Source organism: Aethalodelphis obliquidens, unplaced genomic scaffold (genome assembly GCF_003676395.1).
Source record: "Aethalodelphis obliquidens isolate GAN/ISIS:26980383/991018 unplaced genomic scaffold, ASM367639v1 scaffold23, whole genome shotgun sequence".
NCBI lineage: Eukaryota > Metazoa > Chordata > Mammalia > Artiodactyla > Delphinidae > Aethalodelphis > Aethalodelphis obliquidens.
Window position 1 is genome coordinate 16,258,629 of NW_020837967.1, and position 24,419 is coordinate 16,283,047.

A 24,419-nucleotide genomic window follows, 5' to 3' on the forward strand; every position below is an offset into this window, starting at 1 on the left:
CCCTCCAGAGAGGTTTTCCACTTGCTTCTACCAGGGAATTTGGGAGTAGTGTGGTCTGAGACCAATTTTAATATTAAATTCTCTGGTTGGAATTTCCCAGATGATGCAGGTAAAGGAAACGAAAACCTCAAACTCACATGAGGTACAGACTCCTGTTTAAAAGTTCCCACAGGATATTTCACTTTCCCACTCCAGCCCAGGCCAAGAAGGACAAGCTAGTTTGTTACGGTCTTCCATTACTAAAGGATGGATTTTTTTTCAGCAAGGGCATATACCTTTGAAGGCACTGGCTTTGCATGAGGGTCTCATCTAACTTCCCATTTTATATGGGTCCAAGCCTTTACCATCTGCCTCTCCATGGGGGTTAAAGTCAGATTACTGAGACAACAGCTCCCAACCCTGCCTCCTGGGATCCCCCAGTTCACACTTATGCGCTGATTCTCAGATCTTCATTCCTGCCCCTTGGATATTCCCTACCTTCTTGTGAGCTCCAATAAGCATTTAAAAGGCTTTTTAAAAGTTATTACATTCACCTAGCATTTTTAGATGTCTGTAGCAAGAGGATTTTCAAGTTGTTTATTCCATAAAACTACCACAATCAAATTCTTTGTTTGGGTTGTTAACCTACTTGAATGTATTACATTGAGAAAAAGAAAATATTTTTTAGATGTGTAACATAATGGTGTAACACAAATAGGTGCTCATGCAATGTAGTGTTACCTTTGGATTATTAGATCAGCTGAAAAATTAGGCCCCGTAGACAAAAACATTTTTATGAGAAATAATTGATATTTGATTCTTTGTTAAATAAACACTGAATACTTTCACTAGTTTTGTTGATCTTATAAGACAAGCTACAAAGTATAGCCATTTGTGGGCATATGGGGTTTAATACATGTAATAAGTTCTTTCTTCATGCAACTTCCAGATTTTCTCAAGTAAGGTCACCGTTTCTTAAAGGCAAATTATTGCATAATGATGATAATTGTATATATGAACTTTATATTTGTCTTACATATATTTTAGGGAAAAAACCAACTCCTTTATTAGTAACTCGTGAAACAGTAAAATTTTGTGGAAAACCTTAGAATAAACTGTGGGAAATGTGATATGTTGCAAAGGGCACAGGCTTGAGAGACAGATGGGTCTGGGCTCTGGTGCCATCTCTACTATTTATTGGCTGTGTGACCTTAGGTGAGTTAATTAACCTCTCTAAGCCTCTTTTTCTTCATCAATAAAAGAAGAGATGAGTGATACCTGGCAGAGTTACACTCAGGATTAACTGAGATAATGAATTCATCTGGCAAATGCTAAATGAACACTAGTGAAAAGACAGAAAGAAGGACGGAAGGAAAAAAGAACGGAGGGAAGGAGGAAGGAAAACTTGAAATGTTCAGGAATTCAGGCAGCCAGTGCCTCTCAATTCATTTAAAGAACAGGAGTATGTGAGGCCATGCTCTCCAATGAATTAGCCTAATGCTAATTTCTAAGTAATCTTCGTCTAGATGGTTATCACTCATGCAAATTCACTTCATGTCTTACGGGAAGTTTAATACAAAGACAAGTCAAATTGCCTAGAGCCTTGAGATATCTGGACCATCCATCCCTCAGGAAGGTCCCTTAGTAAACAGTGGAGGGCTCAAACAACTGGGACTCCTCCTGGGAAAAGAGCCCCTAAAGAGAACTATGAATGCTGATGGCTGTGACCAAGAGACACACTGCCTCTCAGTAAACTGAACTTCCAACTTTTTTCCTCAAAAAAAATAAAAAAAATAAAAAGAATCACAGAGCAGAAGGATAGGAGGGAGTAAAACTACATGATGCTTCTGACCAGCACTCACAACAGCCCAGAGTCCTGACTGCCCTCCAGAAATTTCTAAAGGAATGAAGAGAACACCTTGGTGGCCACTGTTTCTGCTAAGATGTTTTCCAGATGTCTGCTCCCGATGAGTCGGTTTGGAGGTATGGGGGAGCACCAGACACCCTCAGAGGAGAATGAGCTATAGCCCTGTTCCCCTTGTTTGGTGGTGTCTTAATAGGTCTCTGTCCTCGGGAATGTTGAAGGAGCTCAAGTGTGTAAAGGGATGGTCAGCTCAAGACTAAACTGAGGGCAATGAATTCACCTCTGGATGAGGACAGCTTACGCTCTATGAGCAGAGAGCTGGGCTGTTCACCTCATAGCCTGGTCTATGAATATGGTTTTCCACCCATTTCTGAGGAATTTAATCAGGGGAAAAGCTGGCTCTGAGTGAGCAGATAGGCTTTTACGTGAGGTCATCTCTCAGGAGATGATCTGCGTCACCTTGGTGATGGACAAGAGGAAGGACATTTTGTAAGAAGGGAAGAGAAGAGACACCACAATTATCCTTGGCTCCTACAGGATTTAAGGGTGGGACAAAAACTAAAATGCGCTGTGTGTGAGAATGGACGCTAGTGGTAAAGATTGAAAGTCTAGGGCTTCCCTGGTGGCGCAGTGGTTAAGAATCCACCTGCCAATGCAGAGGACAAGGGTTCGAGCCCTGGTCCGGGAAGAGCCCACATGCCGCGGAGCAACCAAGCCCGTGCACCACAACTACTGAGCCTGCACTCTAGAGCCCGTGAACCACAACTACTGAGCCCGTGTGCCACAACTACTGAGCCCGTGAGCCACAACTACTGAGTCTGTGTGCCACAACTACTGAGCCCGTGCTCTAGAGCCCGTGCTCCACAACAAGAGAAGCCACTGCAATGAGAAGCCCGTGCACCGCAACGAAGAGTAGCTCCCGCTCGCCGCAACTAGAGAAAGACCGTGCACAGCAAGGAAGACCCAACGTGGCCAAAAATAAATAATAAATAAAGTCTACTATTGCCTTCCTCCTTCATCAGAACCCTGGGCAGGCGCCCCCATAGCCCTATCCCCCGGGAAAAAAATACGGTGACTTGAAAATATCTGTCGAGATGCAGCAAAAATGATCACGATAGTCTTGGAGCTATACAAATGCAAACGCTTGTTCAGAACTAGTATCACATAAACATGAGATAATAAGTGTTAGAATATGTGCCTCTAGGTTAAAACATTGATGAAATAGAGGATGTTTAGAGAAATGGACAGTGAGAGTTAGCAACATTGTTTAACCTCACATGGATCCTAATGCTCTTAGTTTCAGCAAGATTGACAGTATTCTGGACCATAAAACAAGACTCAAAAACTTTAAAAGAATTGAAATCATACAAAGTATCCTTTCTGCAACAGAATTAAACTAGAAATCATATAGAACTATCTCTGGAAAATCCCCAAATATTTGGAAATTAAACAACAAAAAATAATCCATGAGTGAAAGAGGAAGTCACAAAGGAAATCTGAAAATAGTCTGAGTTGAATGAAAATGAAAACAATACATCAAAAATTTGAGGATGCAACAGTTAATATCATACTGACTGAGAGCAAGGCAAGAATGCTTTCCTTCACTATTTCTATTCAGAATTGTACAGGAAGTTCAAGCCAGTGCAATAAAAAGAAATACACAAATTAGAAAGAAAGAAGTAAAACCATCTCTATTCACAGAAGAAATGATTGTGTTCATAGAAAAATCCAAAGACATCTACAAAAAAAGCTATTCAAACTAATAAGAGAGTTTTGAAAAGTCATAGTATTTGATACCCAAAATCAGTAGTATTTCTATATACTGGCAATAGGCAACTGGAAATTGAAATTCAAAGAAAAACTTACCGTATATAATAGTGAAACTAAGGGCAGTCATCAGATCCCTTAAACTATAACTTGCTTAATAAATAACATCCTGTAACTTGCCTTCACTGACGAAGCTTGCTTTGTTTTCAAAAACTGCATACCCTCCAAGCTTCACGTAGCTTAGACAATATATCACAAGACGCCTTTCATCACCCCCTATAGATAACACCTCTGACATACGGATTGCTATAGTACAGTTGTTTTTTCAGGAACACGGAGTTAGTCTTGCCCAGGTCAAATCAGTCAAGACACCCAACCATTAAACTGGTCCTGTGCAAATCTGATGGATGACCACTTGACATCATAGGACCAAAAATTCCACCCTCAGATCATCCTAACGCCGTCATTTTCTGAACATGCGTCCCAGGAAGAAGCATGTAACTCAGATACACCTGTGCAGAACACAGGTTATGCTGTAGGAATCAATAACATGATTTTTAAACTTATGTGGAAAGACAAACAACTAGAATAGCTAAAACAGTTATGAAGAAGAACAAAGTTGGAGGACACATACTACCTGATTTCCAGACTTCTGTACAGATACAGTAATCAAAACAGTGTGGTATTGACCAAACAATAAGCACGTAGATGAACAGAACTGAACAGAGTGCTCAGAAATAGACCCATGCACATACAGTCAATTGATTTCCAGCCAAAGATCAAAGGCAATTCAATGGAAAAGAACAGTCTTTTCATCAAATGATCTTGGAACAAGTGGACACTCACTTGCCAAAAAAAAAAAAAACCTTGATCTGTACCATATTAACAAGTTAACACAACACGGATCACACACCTAGATCTAAATTTAAAACTAGGAAACTTTGTGAAGAAAATAGAGGATAAAATCTTCATGACCTTGAATTAAGCAACGATTACTCAATGAAAGGATGCTCAACATCATTATTCACCGGGGAAATCCAAATTAAAACCACAGTGAGATACCATCAGCTAGCTGAATGGGTAAAAAAACAAAGAAAATAAAGAAATCCTGACAATACCTAGTGTTGCCAAAAATGTGAAGCAACTGGAACTCTCATGCACGTTGGTGGGGAAGCAAAATTATTCAATCACTTTGGAAAACAGCTTGGCAATTTCTTCTGTCTACTCCCCGTATGACCTAGGAATCTCAAGACAAATTTAGTCAAGAGAAACAAAGACATAAGTACATACAGAAACATGCAGGTGAATATTTCGAGCCGCCTTATTCATAATCACCCCAAAAAGGGAACAAACCAAACATCCTTCAGCTGATGAACGATTTTAAAACTGGCGCATCCAGATAATGAAATCCTACTTGACAACAAGAAATGAACCACTGGGACACACAACAATAGGGATGAATTTCAAATGAATGATGCTAAGCTTTACAGATTTACTAAGGCCACATGATATTTGATTACATTATACGACATTCTGCAAAGAGCAAAACTCCAGGGACAGAAAATAGATCAGTGGTTGCCAGAGCCTGGGGCCTGGGGAAAGGACTAACTACCAAGGGACACAAGGGCATTTTTTGTGGTAAGGGCTGTTCTATGCCTTGATTGTGGCGACTTACATGACCGTATGCATCTGTCCAAACTCATAGAACTGCAAACTAAAAGAGGGAAATTCTATTGCATGTAAATTATGCTTCAATAAACCTCACTTTAACTTTTTCAAGCTTTTAAAAGATTTTTTTAAAAAGCTGTTTGCTGGGGAAAAATACAGTAAGAATCAGAGTCAAGTAAAAAAGAAAAAAAAGTCTTCTAAGAAGGAAGCACAGCTACTTAAATCAGGATGAAAGACACCTCAAGAGAGAAAAGATTTTTAAGAGAAGATGAAACCAATAAATTAGGTTTAAGATGTCTGCAAAAACAAACAAACAAAAACAAAAAAACCCCAGCTTCATCCTGCCCTGAGAGGTCATCAGGAAAATAGAGTATCTTAAGAAATAAGAACTAATTTGCCAGATACTCAAAAGCTGAGGCAACTGAGTCAAAGAAAGAGAATGGTAGGCAGAATTCTAAGATGCCCTCCCATCCCTATCCCCCGTGTACACACCCTTTGTGTATAATCTCCTCCACGTACGTGCGGGTGTGACTTGTAAATATAATAGGAATTCACTCCCATGATTAGGTGATTAGTCAATCGACTCTGAGTTCATCAAAAAGAGCTTATCTGGGTCCCCTGGTGGCGCAGTGGTTAAGAATCCGCCTGCTGATGCAGGGGACACAGGTTCGAGCCCTGGTCGGGAAGATTCCACATGCCGTGGAGCAACTTAGCCCGTGCGCCACAACTACTAAGATGGCGTGCCTTAGAGCCTGTGCTCTGCAACGTGAAGCCACTGCAGTGAGAAGCCCACGCACCGCAACGAAGAGTAGCCGCCACTCGCCACAACTAGAGAAAGCCTGTGCGCAGCAACAAGGAACCAGTGCAGCCACAAATAAATAAATAAATAAATATTTTTTAAAAAAGCATCACAAAAGGCAACAGCATAGAGAAAAGAGGGGAAGGCTAAGGGCAGACGTCCTTGCAGAATAATCTCTCTCAATTCCATCCAGTGGTGGCCAAGAAAACCCAGCACAGACTGGTGGAAGTTCCTCGTTGCTTTTGATAACTCACTGTCCCTACAGGTTTTACTTCTCTACCTCCAGGCGCTGACCATAGTCACCCAAGTACTAACACTCCTCTCTGGGGGGGACACCCTCCCACAGGTCTCCAGGGCCAACAGTGACATCCAGAGCAGAAACACGTCTGTATTCACTGGACTTCCTTAATACTCATTCTCAACGCGGCCGTTGGTGAGACTAGGCACCAGGAAATAACCACTCAACTTTATAACCATAAAAAAAGTATGAATCATTCCTGAATCATCTTTCCCTACATGGGAAATATAATAGGAGGGTTCCCCCTGCCCAAAGAATATTATCTGAATTACAGGTTGTAGTATCTTGCAAATTAAAATAAAATACATCCTTCATCTTCATAATTTTATCAGTTCTTTGATTTATAGCACTGTTCATTCTGAACATCATATAATGAAAATGGAGTAAATCATAACTTACCCTGTAACTTTTTAGTCTGATGAAATCAACCTTCATAGAGACAAATCTATCGGAATTTCGACTGATGTTCTTAAGGTGTTCTACCAGATCTGCACAGAACTTGTAGCCTCCTTTAAGTACACACAGGACCATAATGTCACAGTATCCTATGTCTTTCATAATATCCTTAGCCAGCCGTTCAATTCTGAAAGAAGGGATTAAAAGATATATTAAAGCATGACTACTTCTGAGCATTCTTGTTCCTTTCCCAAAAATGCATGATGTACTCTACATATTAGATTACGCAGGAGAATGTGGAGAAGGGCTTGGGAGACAGAATGTTACAGATAAAGAAGCTCTGTTAAAGTTGGATAAAGAGAAAGTGTTCAAAACATATTTCTAATAACCACATCATCAATCATACATTTTTGCTCCTCTGCATCACAAAAAATGATTAAGGTGTAAAATATGATGTCAAAGATCACGAAGGCTATTATTTGATCACTACAGAGCCTGGCTGTTAGCTTTAACGAGGCTATGATGGTATGTGGTGATATTACGTTCCCTTTAAAGCAGAGAAGAAGGAAATGGAGGATGACTCACCCACCTGACCACGTTAGACGAGACTGGAGGAAAAGTCAAGACCATAATAACTATCGAAAGAATAATATTTGACTTATATTTCATGAAGATAACACGTTACCTCTATGAGAGGTGCTCTGGGCAATCTCAGTGGACACCATCTCCACAGATCACAGTTTGAATGGTGTCTCCTGAAGTTCTACCATGATGCAGCCTTGGGCTGGCATCCAACACCTAATGTGGAACTGTCATTGTATTTTTTCTCATTGTTTCATATGTATAAGTCCATTGCCCATACACCCATACAACACTAAAACCTTGAATGAAGGTAGGATCGAAGGGGCACACTTTCTAAAATATTCCCACTGGCACCTCAAACTGAATTAGATTTAAAACAGATGAAGTGAATGATGTGAAAAACTAAAATATTATATCACCTATGTTTTAAATATGTAATATATACACTTTATATATTTTTATAGTTTTTTTATTTGTGTGTGTATATGTGCATACATATACATACAAAATGACAACCAGGGGTTCATGTAATGTGTCTCAAAATATGATCAACGAAACGTACATCAGCATACCAAATATTCCTTTTATTTTTATTTTTATTTTTTTTTTGCGGTACGCGGGCCTCTCACTGTTGTGGCCTCTCCCGTTGCGGAGCACAGGCTCCGGACGTGCAGGCTCAGCAGCCATGGCTCACGGGCCCAGCCACTCCGCGGCATGTGGGATCTTCCCGGACCGGGGCACGAACCCGTGTCCCCTGCCTTGGCAGGCAGACTCTCAACTACTGTGCCACAAGAGAAGCCCCAAATATTCCTTTTTTAAAGAATTTTTTTGATGTGGACCATTTTTACAGCCTTTATTGAATTTGTTACAATACTGCTTCTGTTTTATGTTTTGGTTTTTTTGGCCATGAGGCATGTGGAACCTTAGCTCCCCAACCAGGGATCGAACCTGAACCCCCTGCATTGGAAGGCGAAGTCTTAACCACTGGACCGCCAGGAAAGTCCCCAGCATGCCAGATATTCTATAAAAAGGGACACTTGTTTCCAGCATGATGCAGTGAGGAGGTCAACACATCCTCCTCACAAAGAGAAAGTAGAAAGTCGGACAAAACTGTCAAAAGCAACTATTTCAGCGCTCTGGAAATCAACCAAAGGCATGCACCAAACTGAGAATCATTTATTCATGAAAACACTGAACACTGGGTATAAACAGCACAGATCTGTGGTATTCTTGTCTGAGAATGGTCCCCTCTCCCTGGCCCCCAATCTGCTCTACTGTTCAACCGGGTAGTCAAACAGGGTGGGGCACTGCTCACCCGATGGGGAACACCATCAGTTAACACGGCCATCTTGGTAGCATGCGAACAGGGAGGGCCAGGGGCCCCGTTATCCTGAAATTGCAGTCCTGTTTGAGCAACTACCTAGCAGACTAGTCACAGATTTAATAGAGAGTTCCAGGAGGTTACAGTCATGGGAGAGGGGCACATAATAAACTCTCCACATACCCCAAGTCAACCAGAAGCTGTGCATATGCACTGCAGAGACTAGTGTGGGCCCAGGCCACCACATATCCCTGAATGGTGGAGCCCGTAAACCCACGCGGCAGAGACACAGGAAAGCTCAGTGGAAAGTAAAAGCCAGGGAAGGCTTGAAAAAGGCTGGAAATTTGAATGTGCTTGCCAGGCTCCCACACACATTCATCAGCAAAGAGTGGAGGCCTCCCTGGCTCAAGGTGTCTGAGTACAATCTCTACCCAATCTTAGGCTGAAGATTAAGCTATTCAGACACAAGCATGAACTCTGGTGAGCAAAACTTAAAAGGAAAAACAAGAAAAATAAATTGCACATCATCAGAGGCTACACATTGTGGGGGAGACAGTTTTCACAGACTGGCAGACAAAAAAAGAAACAAAGAACAAGGGCAGGGGCTTCCCTGGTGGAGCAGCGGTTAAGAATCTGCCTGCCAATGCAGGGTACACGGGTTCGAGCCCTGGTCTGGGAAGATCCCACATGCCGTGGAGCAACTAAGCCCGTGCTCCACAACTACTGAGACTGTGAGCCACAACTATTGAGCCCACGTGCCACAACTACTGAAGCCCACATGCCTAGAGCCCGTGCTCCGCAACAAGAGAAGCCACCGCAATGAGAAGCCCGCGCACCGCAACAAAGAGTAGCCCCTGCTCGCCGCAAGGAGAGAAACCCCGTGCACAGCAATGAAGACCCAACGCAGCCAAAAATAAATAAATATATAAATAAATTTATTTTAAAAAAAGAAGGGCAATGAATAGGAAATAGTTACAAATATGGTAGAGATTAAACCAAGTATATCAATCATCATCACTTTAAATGTGAATTGTCAAAATACACCAATTAAAGGCAGAGACTGTCAGAGTGTATCAAAAAAACACCCTAATATATGTTGTCCACAAGAAATCCATTTTAAATATAAAGACACAGATAGATTAAAGGGGTTGAGAAAGATGTACCATGTTAACATCATCAAAAGAAAGCTGGAGTAGTTGTATCAATTACAGACAAAGCAGACCTCAGAGCAAAGAAACTGTCAGGAATAAAGACTGACATTAGTGTATTAAAAAGAGGTCAATTCTCCAGGAAGACCTAACAGTCCTTCATGCGTCTGCACCCAACAACAGAGTACCAAAAAACTTATTGAACTGTAATAAGTAGATGAATCCACTATTGCAGTTAGAGACTTCAACACCCCTCTCTCAGTACTTGACAGATCCAACAAGGCAGAAAACCAGTAAGGATACAGTTGAAAGAAACAGTACCATATACCAACTGGGCCTGGCTGACATTTGTAGAATACTTCACCCAACATTCTCCTTAAAAGATATCAATAATAAAATGAAAAGACAAGCCACATACTAGTGGGAAATATTTGCAAATCATATGTCTGATAAAGGACTTGTGTCCAGAATATATAAAGAACTTTTACAACTCAATAAGAAGAGAAACAACCCAACTGCAAAATTAGCAAAAGACTTAAATAGGCATCTGTCCAAAGAAGATGTATGAATAGCTAACAAGCACACTAATCATTAGGAAAATGCAAATTTAAACCACAATGAAATACCTTTATATATCCACTAGAATGGCTATAATTAAAAGGACAAACAATACTAGATGTTGGCAAGTATGTGGAGAAACCGGAACCCTCAAACACTGCTGGTGGGAATGTAAAATGGTGCAGCCACTTTGGAAAATAATTGGCAGTTTCTTAAACTTACCATGAAACTCAGAATTCCTCTCCAAGAGAAATGAAAAGATATGCCTACACAAAGACTTGTACGTGAATGTTCATGGAAGCATTATTCACAACAGCCAAAAACTAGAAATCTAAACGTCCATCAACTGATGAATCAATAATCAGATATTGTATGATTTAATTTATATGAAGTGCTCAGAAAAGACAAATTTATAGAGAAAGAAATCAGATTAGTGATTGCCTGATGGTGGGGGTAGGAGCAGAGACTGACAACAAACTTTCGGTGATGAGAGAAATATTGTAAAACGATGGTGGTGATGGTTGCCTCACCATAAAAATGTACCAAAAATCACTGAGTCATTTACCTACAATGGGTGAGTTTTGTAGTATGTAAATTATATCTTAATAAATTCATTTTAAAGGTGGGAAAGGGCATTCTTGGGACGCCACTCCAGACCACTGAATCAGAATTTCTAGACAAAAAGCTTAAGATTATGCATTTTTACAAGTTCACTGGGTAAGTCTCCTGTAGAGGGAACTGGTAACCTTACCAGGATTCAATTGTGTACTAAATCAGGATGCAATTAACTTAAGTCATAAATTAATTTTCAGATGAGAAAAGCAGGAATTTGTTTAAACCAGGGGTTCCCAAACTCGTGTGAAGAGAAAACGCTTCTGAGAGTTATTAAGAAGTGAATTGAGTACAAAGACACCCACTACACAGAAAAGGTGCTTTAACTGCTAAAGTCAAGCAGATTCCTTCCCTACCCCTCCCCTTTCTTTGCAGGAATCTGTATCTTTAATATGAATTGCCAACATGGAGGTCTAGCAAGTTGGGAGATGCCAAATTTCTTACATTTATTTCATCACAGAACCTGTTTTCCCTTCAAGGATTAAAACTTGTATACCATGGAAGCCCACCTGAGGCTGTGAGAAACCACAAACTAGACCTTATTTTAATAATATACTATAGTTTGAGAGAATGCACAATGTGCAGATCTTATCCAATGGAAAATCTTAGAATGTGAGCGAGAGAATGACATTTCCTTTTGCTTACAGACAGGCACTGATGGAAAGATAATATCCTGGGAATAGTGACCATCCAGTGCTTTTCAAACTTTCCTTTGGCTGAGGATCTATTTTACAAGTTAAATTTTAACTCAGAAGAATATAACAGCTTAAAAAAACAGAGGCAGAAATACAACGGCTTAAGGAAAAGGGTAGAGCGGGGAGCCCGAAGTTTCAGTTTCTCCTGCTCCTTAGAGCCTCTCCCGCCCCAATTTCTGAGTCTGAAATCCATGAAGCTTGCTTTTCATATAAATGTGAAGGCTTAAGTACTTGATTTTTGTACAAGAAATTAGAGGTCCATGGAAAGCCAAGAGTCGGGGCGTTAAGGAAGCCTTGTTAAAGGGATAGGACCTATCAGTCCTGAAGGCTGTGGTGGGCTGAACTGGAGGGGGCTCTCTGAAAACCAAAAAACTAGTGAGGGTGACTTACGGGCTGAGAACAGGAGAGAAAATGTTGGCTTTCGAAAAGCCAATCGGCTAGGAAGGAGCCAGAGGATATCTATGTCGATGGGTCCAAAAGAACTAGAAACACTACTTGAGAAACAGTTCTGTGCTGCTATCTTTAAGTTGCAAATATTCCTATTTCTAAAACATCACCACTGAAAACCTAATTGCGCACAGACTGGCCGACCTGTGAGAAAAGACTTATTTGAGATAAATACAAGTCGCAGGAAAAGCCTTCAGGGGTGTGGCCTGTGAAAGCAAAGGTCACCTCTTAACCGTCCCTGGTTAAGAGTCTGTGAAAAACGTGAGACAAACGCTTTCCCAACCCTCATTTTCATCAGTTTGTACAGGACATTGTTATTTTGAGGCTGTTACTTGTGATGTAACACCTTCCGTATGTATAGCCTTCTCACCATTTCCCCTGAACAAATATCCCAGGAACTAGTTCATGTAAAGCACAGATTTATTTTATTCCAAATTCTCTGTAATATAAAAGTTCTGTGTACCGTTATATAGAAGAGACTCCGGAATAGGGTCCCCAAGTGTACCGTTTGACTCACACAGGAGAGGGCTAGACAAAACTTGCACAGCAAAAAGCACTCACCTGTCCACAACGATGCCATGAGGGATGAGGACATAGTCCAAATCTCCGTAATAGTGCTGTGGGTACGTGAACAAATTCAAGTCGTAGCCTGGCCAGTCGTCCATAATCTGTAAATCAAATTATCTTGGTTACAATATTTTTCATTGGAAATTTATTTTAAGAAACATAAATAAACAAGAGCATCCTTTGAAAAAAAGAATAATATTGAAAACAGACTAGGTCTGATAATCCATATGGCATTAAATTATATTCCATAGGACTTCCCTGGTGGTCCAGCAGTTAAGACTCCGTGCTCCCAACGCAGGGGACCTGGCTTCGATCCCGGGTCAGGGAACTAGTTCCCGCAAGCTGCAACTAAGACCTGGTACAGCCAAGTAAGTTTTTTAAAAAATTATATTGCGTCAACCTATGAGAAGCCAGGTGGGACAAGGTAATTTGTTTCATGTAACCTGACGAAGGACCTACTGAAGTGAACAGGGAACTCCACTCCTGACGTTTGGCATCACAAGATAAAATACCAACTTAATGCCTTACAGCTAACCTGACAGCATTGTTTGCAAGAGTGCACATATGTAAATATACCATTTACTTATACAATTTATAAGTAAAGTTATGTTTGTAATTACAGGCAAACCTTTTATTGCGCTTTGCAGATAGTATGCTTTTTACAAATTGAAGGTTTATGGCAACCTTGTGTTGTCAGATGATGCTCTCAGCATTTTTTAGGAATAAATTTTTTTTTTTTTTTTTTTTTTGCGGTACACGGGCCTCTCACTGCTGTGGCCTCTCCTGTTGCGGAGCACAGTCTCCGGACACGCAGGCTCAGCGGCCATGGCTCACGGGCCCAGCCGCTCCGCGGCATGTGGGATCTTCCTGGACCGGGGCACGAACCCGTGTTCCCTGCATCGGCAGGCGGACTCTCAACCACTGCGCCACCAGGGAAGCCCCCATCTGCGTATTTGAAGAGCATCACATCTGCTCTGCCTTGACCAGCAAATCAGCTGGTGGCAACTGTTGAATCTGCACAGTGTAACTCTGGCTTCTACCCTGAGAACTCCTGGGGTCTGCTGCCACCAGCAACACCACAACGGCTGGTCAGAGCCAGAACCGCCAGCTGAACATGAGGAGATTCCAGAAGATGCACTGGCAGACCACGACAAAGACCAGACGAGAAGCCTGACCAGCGCCAGGCCCCAGGGAGATCACCCAAGGGCACAGCGCTTTCTGGCTCCCCTGCTAGACCACACACACTACCCACCCTACCTCTTGCAGCCCTCCCAGAGGCAGCGGCATGAACTAGTGGCCACTCTTCCCACCACGGAAATCCTGCAGTACCCCCTGCCTGGCTGAATCTCAGAGACTCTCTAGCCCATGTTCTAGGGCTCAGCTCTGACACTTAATATGATGTTAGGAAAATTACACCTGAGACTCATTTCCCCCTCCTTTAAATAAGACACAATAAAACCCACGGACAGGGTTGTTTTGAGGATAAAAAGACAGAGCAGATAACGTACTTAGAGTTCCTAGCACATCTCCAGGTATATAATAAATGCTTAATAAATGACGCCCCCAAAAAGAAAAGAATGATAAAATGACAAAACAAACCTACATATAAAAACTGTACTGGTTATCTGTAGCTCAGAGGCAGCATGGAGTAATGATTAAGAGCATGGCTTAGAAGTCTAACACACCCAGGGGTGAATTTACTAGCTGTTAGACCTTGGGCATTTTAACCTCTCTGGGTCACAGTGTTTTAATCTATAAAATGGAGCCGATGCCTACCTCATATGGCTATTTCAAGGATTAAATAAGATAGATAATGGACATAAAACTCTTACATCAGTATCTGGTCTACAGAACGCTGCAGTAAACGTTAACCAGTTAGATGTACTGAAACATCAATAGTTTACTTACAAATTACATGTGTCCATTAATTTAAAGAAGTGCTTTACACCTACCTGCCAAAGTTTTATTACCCTAGTTAAAGCTGTAAATTTCAAAGTAGAAGCAACGTGTTTCTCTAAAACTACCCTATCAGCCAAACCAGCCTATTTCCCAATGAGTCTGAAATAGTGAGTTTTCACTGTAGAGATAAGAGACAATTAGAAATGAGGGAACCACGGGTTTATCCTTAATAGTGCATACAAACTGCATTGTAAATGTGTCCTAGACCTGAAGGAATGGAGGCTGCTAGGAACTGCAGATAATTATGTTATTCATCTGCTTTTTGAAAAATCAAAACAAGAAGTCTTTAAATAGTTTCAGCCTCACAGATAATATGCTCTAAGTTTATTCAGAACAATGCCTTCTCTGTTCAAAGATGCAAACTATGGCCAAGCTGGGGAAGTGACAAACACACTGAGCCGTTTTACACACATCCAAACCCCGGAACTCCTTCGGACTCCATTTTCCCCATTGGAAGATATACTGAAGACCTTCCTTCTAAGTCATCAGAAATAAATTTTTTTGCTTAGAATATGTCTTGCCTTATTTTTCAAGTTGTATCCCCTAGGGAGAAAAATAGTTTGGAAACACATACAAAAAGCTAATCTTGGGGGACTTCCCTGGTGGCGCAGCGGTTAAGAATCCGCCTGCCAATGCAGGGAACATGGGTTCGAGTCCTGGTCCGGGGAGATCTCACGTGCCGCAGGGCAACTAACCCCGTGCGCCACAACTACTGAGCCTACACTCTAGAGCTCGCCAGCCACAACCACGGAGCCCACGCGCCACAACTACTGAAGCTTGCACGCCTAGATCCCATGCTCCGCAACAAGGGAAGCCACCGCAATGAGAAGCCCGTGCACCCCAACAAAGAGTAGCCCCCGCTCGCCACAACTAGAGAAAGCCCACGTGCAGCAACGAAGACCCAAAGCAACCAAAAAATTTTTTAAAATTTTTTAAAATGTATTTGCATCAACATCTTTAAAAAAAAAAAAAAATGCTAACCTTGGCTCCTCTCTGCTGCTAAGCCCCAAAGCCTGGGCCCTACTCTCTCCTTCAGGCAGTGACCACGGCGGCCGCCAATTTCAGGTTCACATCCACCCGTCCACTGTTAGAGAGGAAGGGAGTCTCGTCCCACAGTTCTGCTTCTGGGAATCCCAGACAAGAACGTCAACTGGCCCAGCTGGGGTTACTGGTCCAGCCCCAGAGCCAGGGAAGGGGGTGCACTGTGAGGGATGCCTCAGAGCCACACGTTGAGAAACTGAGTCGAAGCTGTGTCCTCAAAGAAGGGTCCCAGGTTCTGCTACCAGGGGAATGAAGGGGGGCTCCACAGACCAAATAACATCCTGTATCCTGCATGCCTTCCTCTTCTGTGGGGGGTTCTGTACCCGGAAGGGGAAACTCATCACATCTAGTAAAGTCGTTTCCATGGGGGGAGGGGGAGGGAGATGCCATAACAGAAGCACAATCATTTCAGATTTTCTCTTCTCCTTACTCCTACCAAACTCACATGTGTAGGGCACTAACTATGCTTCTTTGATAATGGTTCTGTAAAAGTAAACCATATCTAATAACTTGATCCCCAAAGACCAGAGAGGTAGAGAAATCTTTTCTCTCCCTGAGAAGCAACAAAGATATACCAACTGAGGTGTGTGTGTGCGGGTGGTAGGGGGGACACTGGTAGCCAGTCTATCCTGAGCAAAGTTTCCGAACTCAGGCTCTACATCTCGGATTTGGTCATTAGCCCTTGCTCCCATTTACTGTTAATAATCTACTAATGTCCTACCTCCCCGAGTAAACTGAAAGCCATTTGTAGGCGAGAGCCGTCTTCAGTCTCTTCATTTTCCCTTCTCTTGCACGAACTGTATTTCTCATTTTAGGCTCAAGTCATCTGGCTCTATGTCCCTTGCCATCTTTATCACCAAGTTTCTACCAACTCAGACTTCTCTTCTCCACCTCATTTCTGGACACTCCAATACACACCTTGATGATCCTTCTAGCTACTCCATCTTGTAGTAACTTCATCTACCTTAGCTCAAACGACTTCGCCTCTAGTCCACCTTAGCCACATCCCGTCCGTCCCAGCAGCCTCCCCTTTGACATTCTTCTCCAGAAGCACAGCTTCCCCTGTAGCTGGAAAGCTGGCTTCAACTTCTGCCATCTGCTAATCATGTGACCTTGGCGATTGCTTATCATTGCCTCAGTTTCCTCCTCTGTAAAATGGGGATTATAATATCCCTACCTCAAAGATTTGTGAGGATTAAATGAATCATACAGGAAAACCACATAGTAAGTGCTCAATAAATACTTGCCATTACTACCTGCCCCCTTACCCACTGGTACTAAAATTTCCCTTTTTTTCCAACCCATCCTTGAGCACGCTCTGCTTTCCCAGTATACCTACCCTACTAAGCTTTCCTCTTCCTCTCGACCCTTCCATCAGCACCTTGAATTCATTCTGAATTTGCCTTGCCTGCCCATATCCAACTTGATATTAATGGAATTATCCCAAGTTCTACTGGAGAGAATGACATAAATGCAGGGATGATCTCCATTATACCTTGATTATTTCCAACCTTGGTGGACCCTCTCACTACCTTCCTGCATCTTTCACCAAATTACCTTGCTTTTGAGAAAGCTTCTTTTAGCAGTGATAGATCGGGCTACTTACTGTTCCATCATTTGCTTTTTAGACTTTAACAATCTACCATTCCTATTAGTCATATCGACTGACCTCATTCATTTTTAAGACTATCTATTATTAGATACTAGTACTATATTTTAACCATTCTACTGATGGAAGAGTTGTTTAAAAGATTCTCACTTCTGATGGCTTCGTCTTTTCCATCTTGATGCCACTTGCTCTTCCTGAGGCATCTGTCCCTCCTGCTGACCTCCACAAAACTCTGTTCCCTAGGCACCTACCACCCTGTCTGCTCTCTCCTACTGTGCTACTCCTTCTTGGTCTCCTTATCTGGCTTCTCCCAGACACTCGGCCTGTTACATTTGGGGCTTTCTACCCTTAACAATAGTTTCACATTTCTTCTCCATGTTCACTGGGCATCCCTACCCACTGCCAGGCATCAGATATTTTTCTATTTGCTGACAATTTCCGAATCTAACCAAACACTCTCCTGAATTCCAAACAGGAGTTTCAAATTGCCTCCTGTGCATCCTGACCCATAGGCTTTACAGGCACTAGAGACTCAACTTGTCCAGAATTTTCATCCCCCTCCAACTCACCCGAAATCTAGGCCTGACCGTCCTCTCCATGGCAACTGGAATGACCTTTTTTTTTTAAAGCATAAACTGGATGTCACGATTCCTTCTCAGAATGTAATGATTTCTTTGCCCTGGGCAGGCGCTGTCTTGAAGACCCTTCTTCAGAGTCTTCACGTGGCTACCTCCTGCTTAGCCTTCAGGTCTTGGCTCAGATGTCACGGAGGGGCTGCTCTGCCTGAGCTAAAGCAGCACCCCCAGGCCTCCGCCAACCACTCTCTATCTCATTGCTCTTGTCTTTTCACTGCACATATCACTCTCTGAAAGTATCTTCTTCGTGTATTTGCTTTCTTACTGCTTGCCTGTGTTCCCCTCTAGAATGTAAGCTCCACCAACACAGGGCTTTTTGTTTCCCCAGAGCCTAGAACACGGTCTGGAACACAGCAGGACAGTCAACATGAGTGGAATGAATAAATAAATGAACTCCTCCTTTAAGAAGGAAAGGCCCGGCTTTGAAATTAATACTGGGCAACACGGTTCAACCTGAACAGATTGGTTAGGCTGTGAGATGTTTCCTAGCAGAACGTTACTACTCCTGTAGTCCCTTCCCGGTCACACACAGATTACCTGTGCGTTACAGGCTGATCCCTGAACAAAGACTCTTAATGTAGCAAGTTAGCCCACACCGCACCCGCAGATCATTTTAAACCCGACACGTTAAAACTACCACCTTTCATAGAGACCATTCTAAACCAAGCCGAAGCCAGCGGCCATAGGCCAAGACCAGATTTGATTCCAGGACACCGAGCGATGGGTACCCACCGAGCGATGGGTACCCACCGGGCGCTGGCTGACTTCGAGGGATCCCCAGGGATAAAGAGGCTCTGGCCTGGGACCCCATCCTCCCCTACCTTCTCATTCGGACGCACTACTAGCTACTCTGTACACACCCTCTCTAGTTGGTTCAGCGGGCCCAGCGTGCTGCTTCCCTTCTGACGAACCAGAGGCTCGCTCGACGGCGCTAGCGTGTCCTAAGCTCCCGCAGAGGCCCCACAGAAAGAGCGCTCGCCCGGGTTTCCAAGCTCAAGCTCCGTCCACTAGAGATCCTTTACTTCCTGGCTGCCCCGGAGCGCCCTCAGTACCCTTTCTGAAAACAGCACGTGAAGCCCGCGCTGAAGGAGTCAGGAGGGAGCGCGAGAGGAAGGAAGCCCACAAGAGCGGCCCGCGGGGGTCCTCGCAGGCCCGCCCGGCGCCCGGGGGTGACTCCCGGTGGCCGGCGAGAGTGGGGAGCCGGCGCCACCCGGCCTTCACGCGGGAGTAGCGGATTCCTGGCGCGGGGGGGCGGGGGGGGGACACTGAGGACACGGGGTGAAGGGATGTTAAGTGGGGGGTCAGACTGGGGGAGGGGGAGGATGGAAGCGATCCCGTCGGGAGGGAAGAACAAAGCCGTGGCCCGCTCTCTCCCGAATGCATTTCGGGCGTTTAATCTAAAAGGGGGAGGGGGGGTGCCAACAAGGGAGGGGCGGGGAGCGCGCGACTCGGCCCCGAAACCGGAGTTGCATTTACCACGACGCCTCGCCCGTAGTCTGGCGCCTCCTCACGGCTCCCGGCCATGTTTCTCCGGGGAAAGCGGGAAGGAAAGAAGCGCGCGGGAAGAAGCCGGGATGGTGACGGGCCGGGAGGGGGTGGGGGGAGGGGGGAGGAGGGAGGGGGGAGGGCGTGGGAGGGGGCCCGCCCCGCCCCAGGCCGCCGGGCGACGAAGCCGCGGCGCGCCGACGACCCCACGCCTGGCGCGGCTCCAGCGCCTCGGCCCGCGCCCCCAACCCGGGCGGCTGCTCGGGCGCTGGGCGCTGGGCGGGGAGGCGGGGCCCGGGGCGGGGGCGCGGGGCGCAGCTGCGGAGCGGCGTCCTCTCCACCTCAGCGCCGTCCCACGGGCGCCCGCGCGTGTTCCCCTGCGGCCACCGCCCGTCTACGAGCCCCCAGCCCGAGCCCCGCGGGGACCCGCGAGACCCAGGCTGCCCGCTGCTCGGTTTTTACAGGAACAGAAAGCGTGCCCAGGTCCCCCGCCTCCCTGGGTCTGTCGTCCCAGCTTTCGGGCTGACAAGGTCCTTGAATCCTTCCTGCTGACTTTCAGGCGCTGTTTATCCCAAGTAAATCCGCGAAAGAGCGTGCAGTAGAGGATGTTCTCGAAGTACGGCTGTGGGCGAAGCTATGATGTGTTTTTTAAATCCTCGAACTGCCCAGCCAGGAGGAGCTTGAAAAAGCCGTGCGGTGGCTTATCCCTGAACCATGCCCGCGGTTACAGGATGTAGACTGGGAAATAGGGCCTTTCCTTTACCCCTTTCAGGGCGAAAAAAAGAGAGAAGTTTTGACACATCATCTACTTTACCACTTTTGTAAGAACGTATGGTCAGATTTTAACTGTTTCAGGTTGCAGCTTAATGCCATCGCTCTTCCCAGATTCAGAAGCCTTCTTTCATGAATCTTTTGTTAATTCAACCCCTGATCCCAGCCTTCCCCCGGAATGAGGGTCCCGGTTCTTTGTCTGTTCCTCAAGGGCCCTGCCCTCCCTTTATATGCATTCATTGCCCTGGTCTTTTCCCTCCCGCCTCATCCTTTGCAGCCCCGCTCAGGTTTGAAGCCCCGAGCTGAACTCGGGCCCCTCCGAAAGACTATCTTGTTCATCTTCGGGTCCGGCACAAGGGAGGGAGAGGAATGCTGATTTTGCTTGGTTTGAGGGGAAAATAGTTATCAATCAGTAATGTCACTCTGGGTTGGAAAAATGTTAGTCATTCCGACATGGCCGCGCTCAGCCCTGTTTGTCCTCTCCTATGTGCCAGCACGTGGAAGGAAGGCAGCCTCGTGGATTGCTGAAATTAGGTGCTGTGCTTGTGGGCTGGCTCTCATAAACTGGGTGACAGTGTTTCCTGCACAGGTAAACATTTTCTCTCGATAAGTGTCAGACGTCCGTGTTTCGGGCCATTTTTATAGTCTGACCTCTTTTCTCAAAGGTAAGGGACCATCTTCTATTTTCATTGTCAAAGACCAGGCCCAGGAAGCATCTTCACAACCAAAGTCATTAAAACTTCCAGAAACTGAAAAGTGGTGATCCAACTTTAGAGTTCAGAAGACTCTTTGGGGGAGGCAGCCACCCGCCTACTCGGTAGGTTATGGTGGAGAAGCTCTGTGTTCAGACTCAGACATCTGCACCAAGACACTCAGGTGAATGTGATGCAATGGTTCACCAACCATGCCTTAAGGAATCCCACTGTCTTACTGCTGCAAAATCAAATTTACCCATAGGATGCTCAGTGTTGGTACATGGGCCTTAGGGACAAGAAACTTCAAAATAGATTACAGATGTAGCTGCTCTACTGAAATCAAAAAGCTACTACTGGTCTTCCCTGGTGGTGCAGTGGTTGAGAGTCCGCCTGCCGATGCAGGGGACACGGATTCGTGCCCCGGTCCGGAAGGATGCCACATGCCGCGGAGCGGCTGGGCCCGTGAGCCATGGCTGCTGAGCCTGCGTATCCAGAGCCTGTGCTCCGCAACGGGAGAGGCCACAACAGTGAGAGGCCCGCGTACCGCAAAAAAGAAAAAAAGCTACTACTGTGTGCCCAGCCCAGGCACTGTGGAAGATGTAAAGGATATGGTAGATAAATCTTTCCTTAGAAAGGCCATTAATTAAATGTAAAATCCAATAAGTTCACAAGAAAAAAAAAAAAGTCACTTACTTGAATGACAACAGGAATCTTAAGAATGCACACTCAAGAACATCCCGTAGAGACCCATAGGACATCCTATGAAGGATACAGAATGAGGCACAAATCATTTTTTTAAATTCATTTTATTTATTATCTTTTTATATTTTGATAACATTTTGTGTGATCTACTTATACTTCTATACTTTGGACAGCATTAATGTAATACAATATACATTTGATATCACAAATAGCATTTGCAAGAACCGATGATACCCAAGAATAACAAATCATTTGTCCAGACTTTACTCTTAATCTTGCATATGAGGACTCAGAGGCAAAAATTCTTTTTAAATCTCAAATTTCTGTTATGTGTCTAGTGCAATGGCTTCAGACCAGGATTCTGATTTTTCTAGCAATAATCCATATGACGTGAGCCACTGAGGCTAAGCCAATTACATCCATCAATATGCCTCAATTTTCTCATCGGTGAGAGGGGCAATACATTTCTGCTGTACTGCATATGAAGATGAGATTAACATGAGCTAACATGCAAGAGGATCCTTTGAAGAGTGCTATAAAACTGTTATTAATTAATTAATAACTGTGTTATTAATTGGAGATGCTGTGACAATGTGTGACCAAATGTTTATAAAGTTATTTGATGGGAAAGTGACAGGGTAATTGCATTTTTAAGATGGGTGTAGGGTGACCAACCACGGACAGTTATAATCTAGGGACAGGATGGGACTGGTATGAGAATGGATACAGTAGAAAGAGAAAATTCTTAAAATAATGGAATTTTCCATAAAAAAGGATATTTTAGCTCAGATTGTCCATTTTCTGATACTCCCTTGAAGAAGCTGTAAGGATAAAGATGTAGATCTTTACAAAGTTAATAACCAGTAAATATACTTGCATTTTTTTGTCCTTCTCTTAATCCCCTTTTAGTTGGAGGTTCCTGCATTTTCAATTCTGAAACTGTCTAGTACCATTACCATGGTGTAAACACAAATATTTATGTTTACCTGAATTCTCCACCAGGCTAAAGACTTTGTCCTAAAAGTATATACTAACCTTTTGCCAGTTTGGTTAGTTCTTGACCTTTTGCCAATGTTAATCTGTTGTTGAAGGAGTGATTCAGTCTATGTGCTGAGTTGTTCAGAGCCAGTCACTCAGTGACACCACATTCGAAATCCGGAAGGGCATTTAGTTTTTTGAGTCCTGAAACATGAAAATAAACAAAAAAACGCTCAGCCTGGGAATTGTGTTGAAATCCATAAACATGTGAAACTTAGTGACTCAGATTGTTAGTCACAGAGTAACTGATTAGAGTCTGGATGAAATCCATTGTGAACAAAGGCCAGTAATAATGATGATGATATTTTGCTTTTTCTTAGTGCAGAACAAAACCCTTTACAAATGTTACAAGTACAAAAAAAACAAAAAAAGTGGAAAGATACTTTCTTCCAGATATTCAGGCTAAGTAAGGATCTTGCTACCTTTCAGGTATTTTTTTTTCCCTTCAACATAAATATAGAAAAAAATATAGTTGCAAATAATTGTAACACACAACAATTTAAGCAAAAGCCTAATTAGTATTCAATTAGCATAGCAAGCCCTCTTTCCTGGCTTCTTGTTTGAAGCAGACTGGATCCAATGCGTAGTCTTAGAGTAAAAAAAAATAATGTCTTCATAACGGTTCTTACAAAGAAACCCAGGAGCTACATTCAGAATTACGTTTTGCATTATTACACTTTCACTGGCAATTAACCTTCCACTGAAGAACACGGAGGATAAATTTGCCTGTTCTTTTGCAGTAATATCAGGCATGAGTAGTATCATCAACAGTAAGTGCTGGGCTGCTTCAGAGATATCCTCCCACTATCTCCCCATCTGACCGGAACAGCAATTGGATAGCTTCAGAGTAGAGGAATAATGTGTCCATGTGTTCCTCCAGATCTCAGAGTCCTGGCAGGCGACCTCAACTCTCTTGGCCACCATAAAGCAGTCATTGAAAGGACACAGCTGCAGGAACTAGAGGCTAAGGACTAAATAAATCCATAGTGCTGGAGGCACAAGTCATGTACGTGACCCTAACACAATGCCTTGTGGCTACGAATGAACGGATTAGCCTCTAATGGTGCAGTGGCAACTTATGCAAAATTAATTGGTGCCTCAGCCAGTGCCAAGTTTCTAATGGAAAGATGTCCACTTCACACACACACACACGCACACGCACACGCACACGCACATACACACACAAAACAAGGAGACCTTAGTTGATGAAAACTTTTGCTGGTGTGGGGAGACTAAGGACCAGGTGGAATGGGAACTGAATGTTCTCTTGGCTAAACATGGATTCTCTTCAGATCAGAGTTGATATACGAAAGCCACCAGCAATATCCCAGGAACTGATCCAGTTCTTGCCAGGTTCTGGGTGGTAGTTTAGGGTCGAGGTGGGGGGGGGAGCTTGAGAAAGAGGCTGGGGAGAAGTAGTTTGAGGTCTGATGTTGCCTCACATGGGAAAAGAGACTGAGAAAGAAAAAGAGATTTGGACACGGACATACCACCTAGAGAAACACTTACCAAAGTGTGTTTCGATTCATTTTTTTCTAATAAATTTATTTATTTATTTTTGGCTGGCCTTTCAGAGGTTGAGAAAGGCCTTAGCCATGTCCATTTAAGTTCTTTTTGCATTTTTTTTTTTTTTTTTTTTGCTGTACGCGGGCCTCTCACCGTCCTGGCCTCTCCCGTCGCGAGCACAGGCTCCAGACGCGCAGGCTCAGCGGCCATGGCTCACGGGCCCAGCTGCTCCGCGGCACGTGGGATCCTCCCAGACCGGGGCACGAACCCGCGTCCC

At 43.9% G+C, this 24,419-nt stretch overlaps 1 protein-coding gene across 8 annotated transcripts in view; it reads right to left on the minus strand.

The window, feature by feature from the left end:
• The window catches only part of PRTFDC1 (phosphoribosyl transferase domain containing 1), a 92,913-nt gene extending 70,190 nt beyond the window's left edge, over window positions 1-22,723 (minus strand). The window contains exons 1-4 of one of the 8 annotated variants that reach the window (XM_027121867.1): window positions 22,634-22,723; window positions 21,590-21,655; window positions 12,696-12,802; window positions 6,775-6,958 (exon numbers count right to left, since the gene is read on the minus strand). In XM_027121867.1, coding sequence (XP_026977668.1) covers window positions 6,775-6,958; window positions 12,696-12,799 — 288 coding nt within the window. In that variant the 5' untranslated portion in view covers window positions 12,800-12,802; window positions 21,590-21,655; window positions 22,634-22,723. Of the gene's footprint in view, window positions 1-6,774; window positions 6,959-12,695; window positions 12,803-15,641; window positions 15,745-17,879; window positions 18,713-18,805; window positions 19,107-19,421; window positions 19,548-19,926; window positions 20,092-21,589; window positions 21,656-22,633 lie in introns of those variants that run through there. The other 7 variants (XM_027121868.1, XM_027121864.1, XM_027121865.1 and 4 more) reach the window with 7 other exon arrangements.
• Between the last annotated feature and the right edge of the window lie 1,696 nt (window positions 22,724-24,419).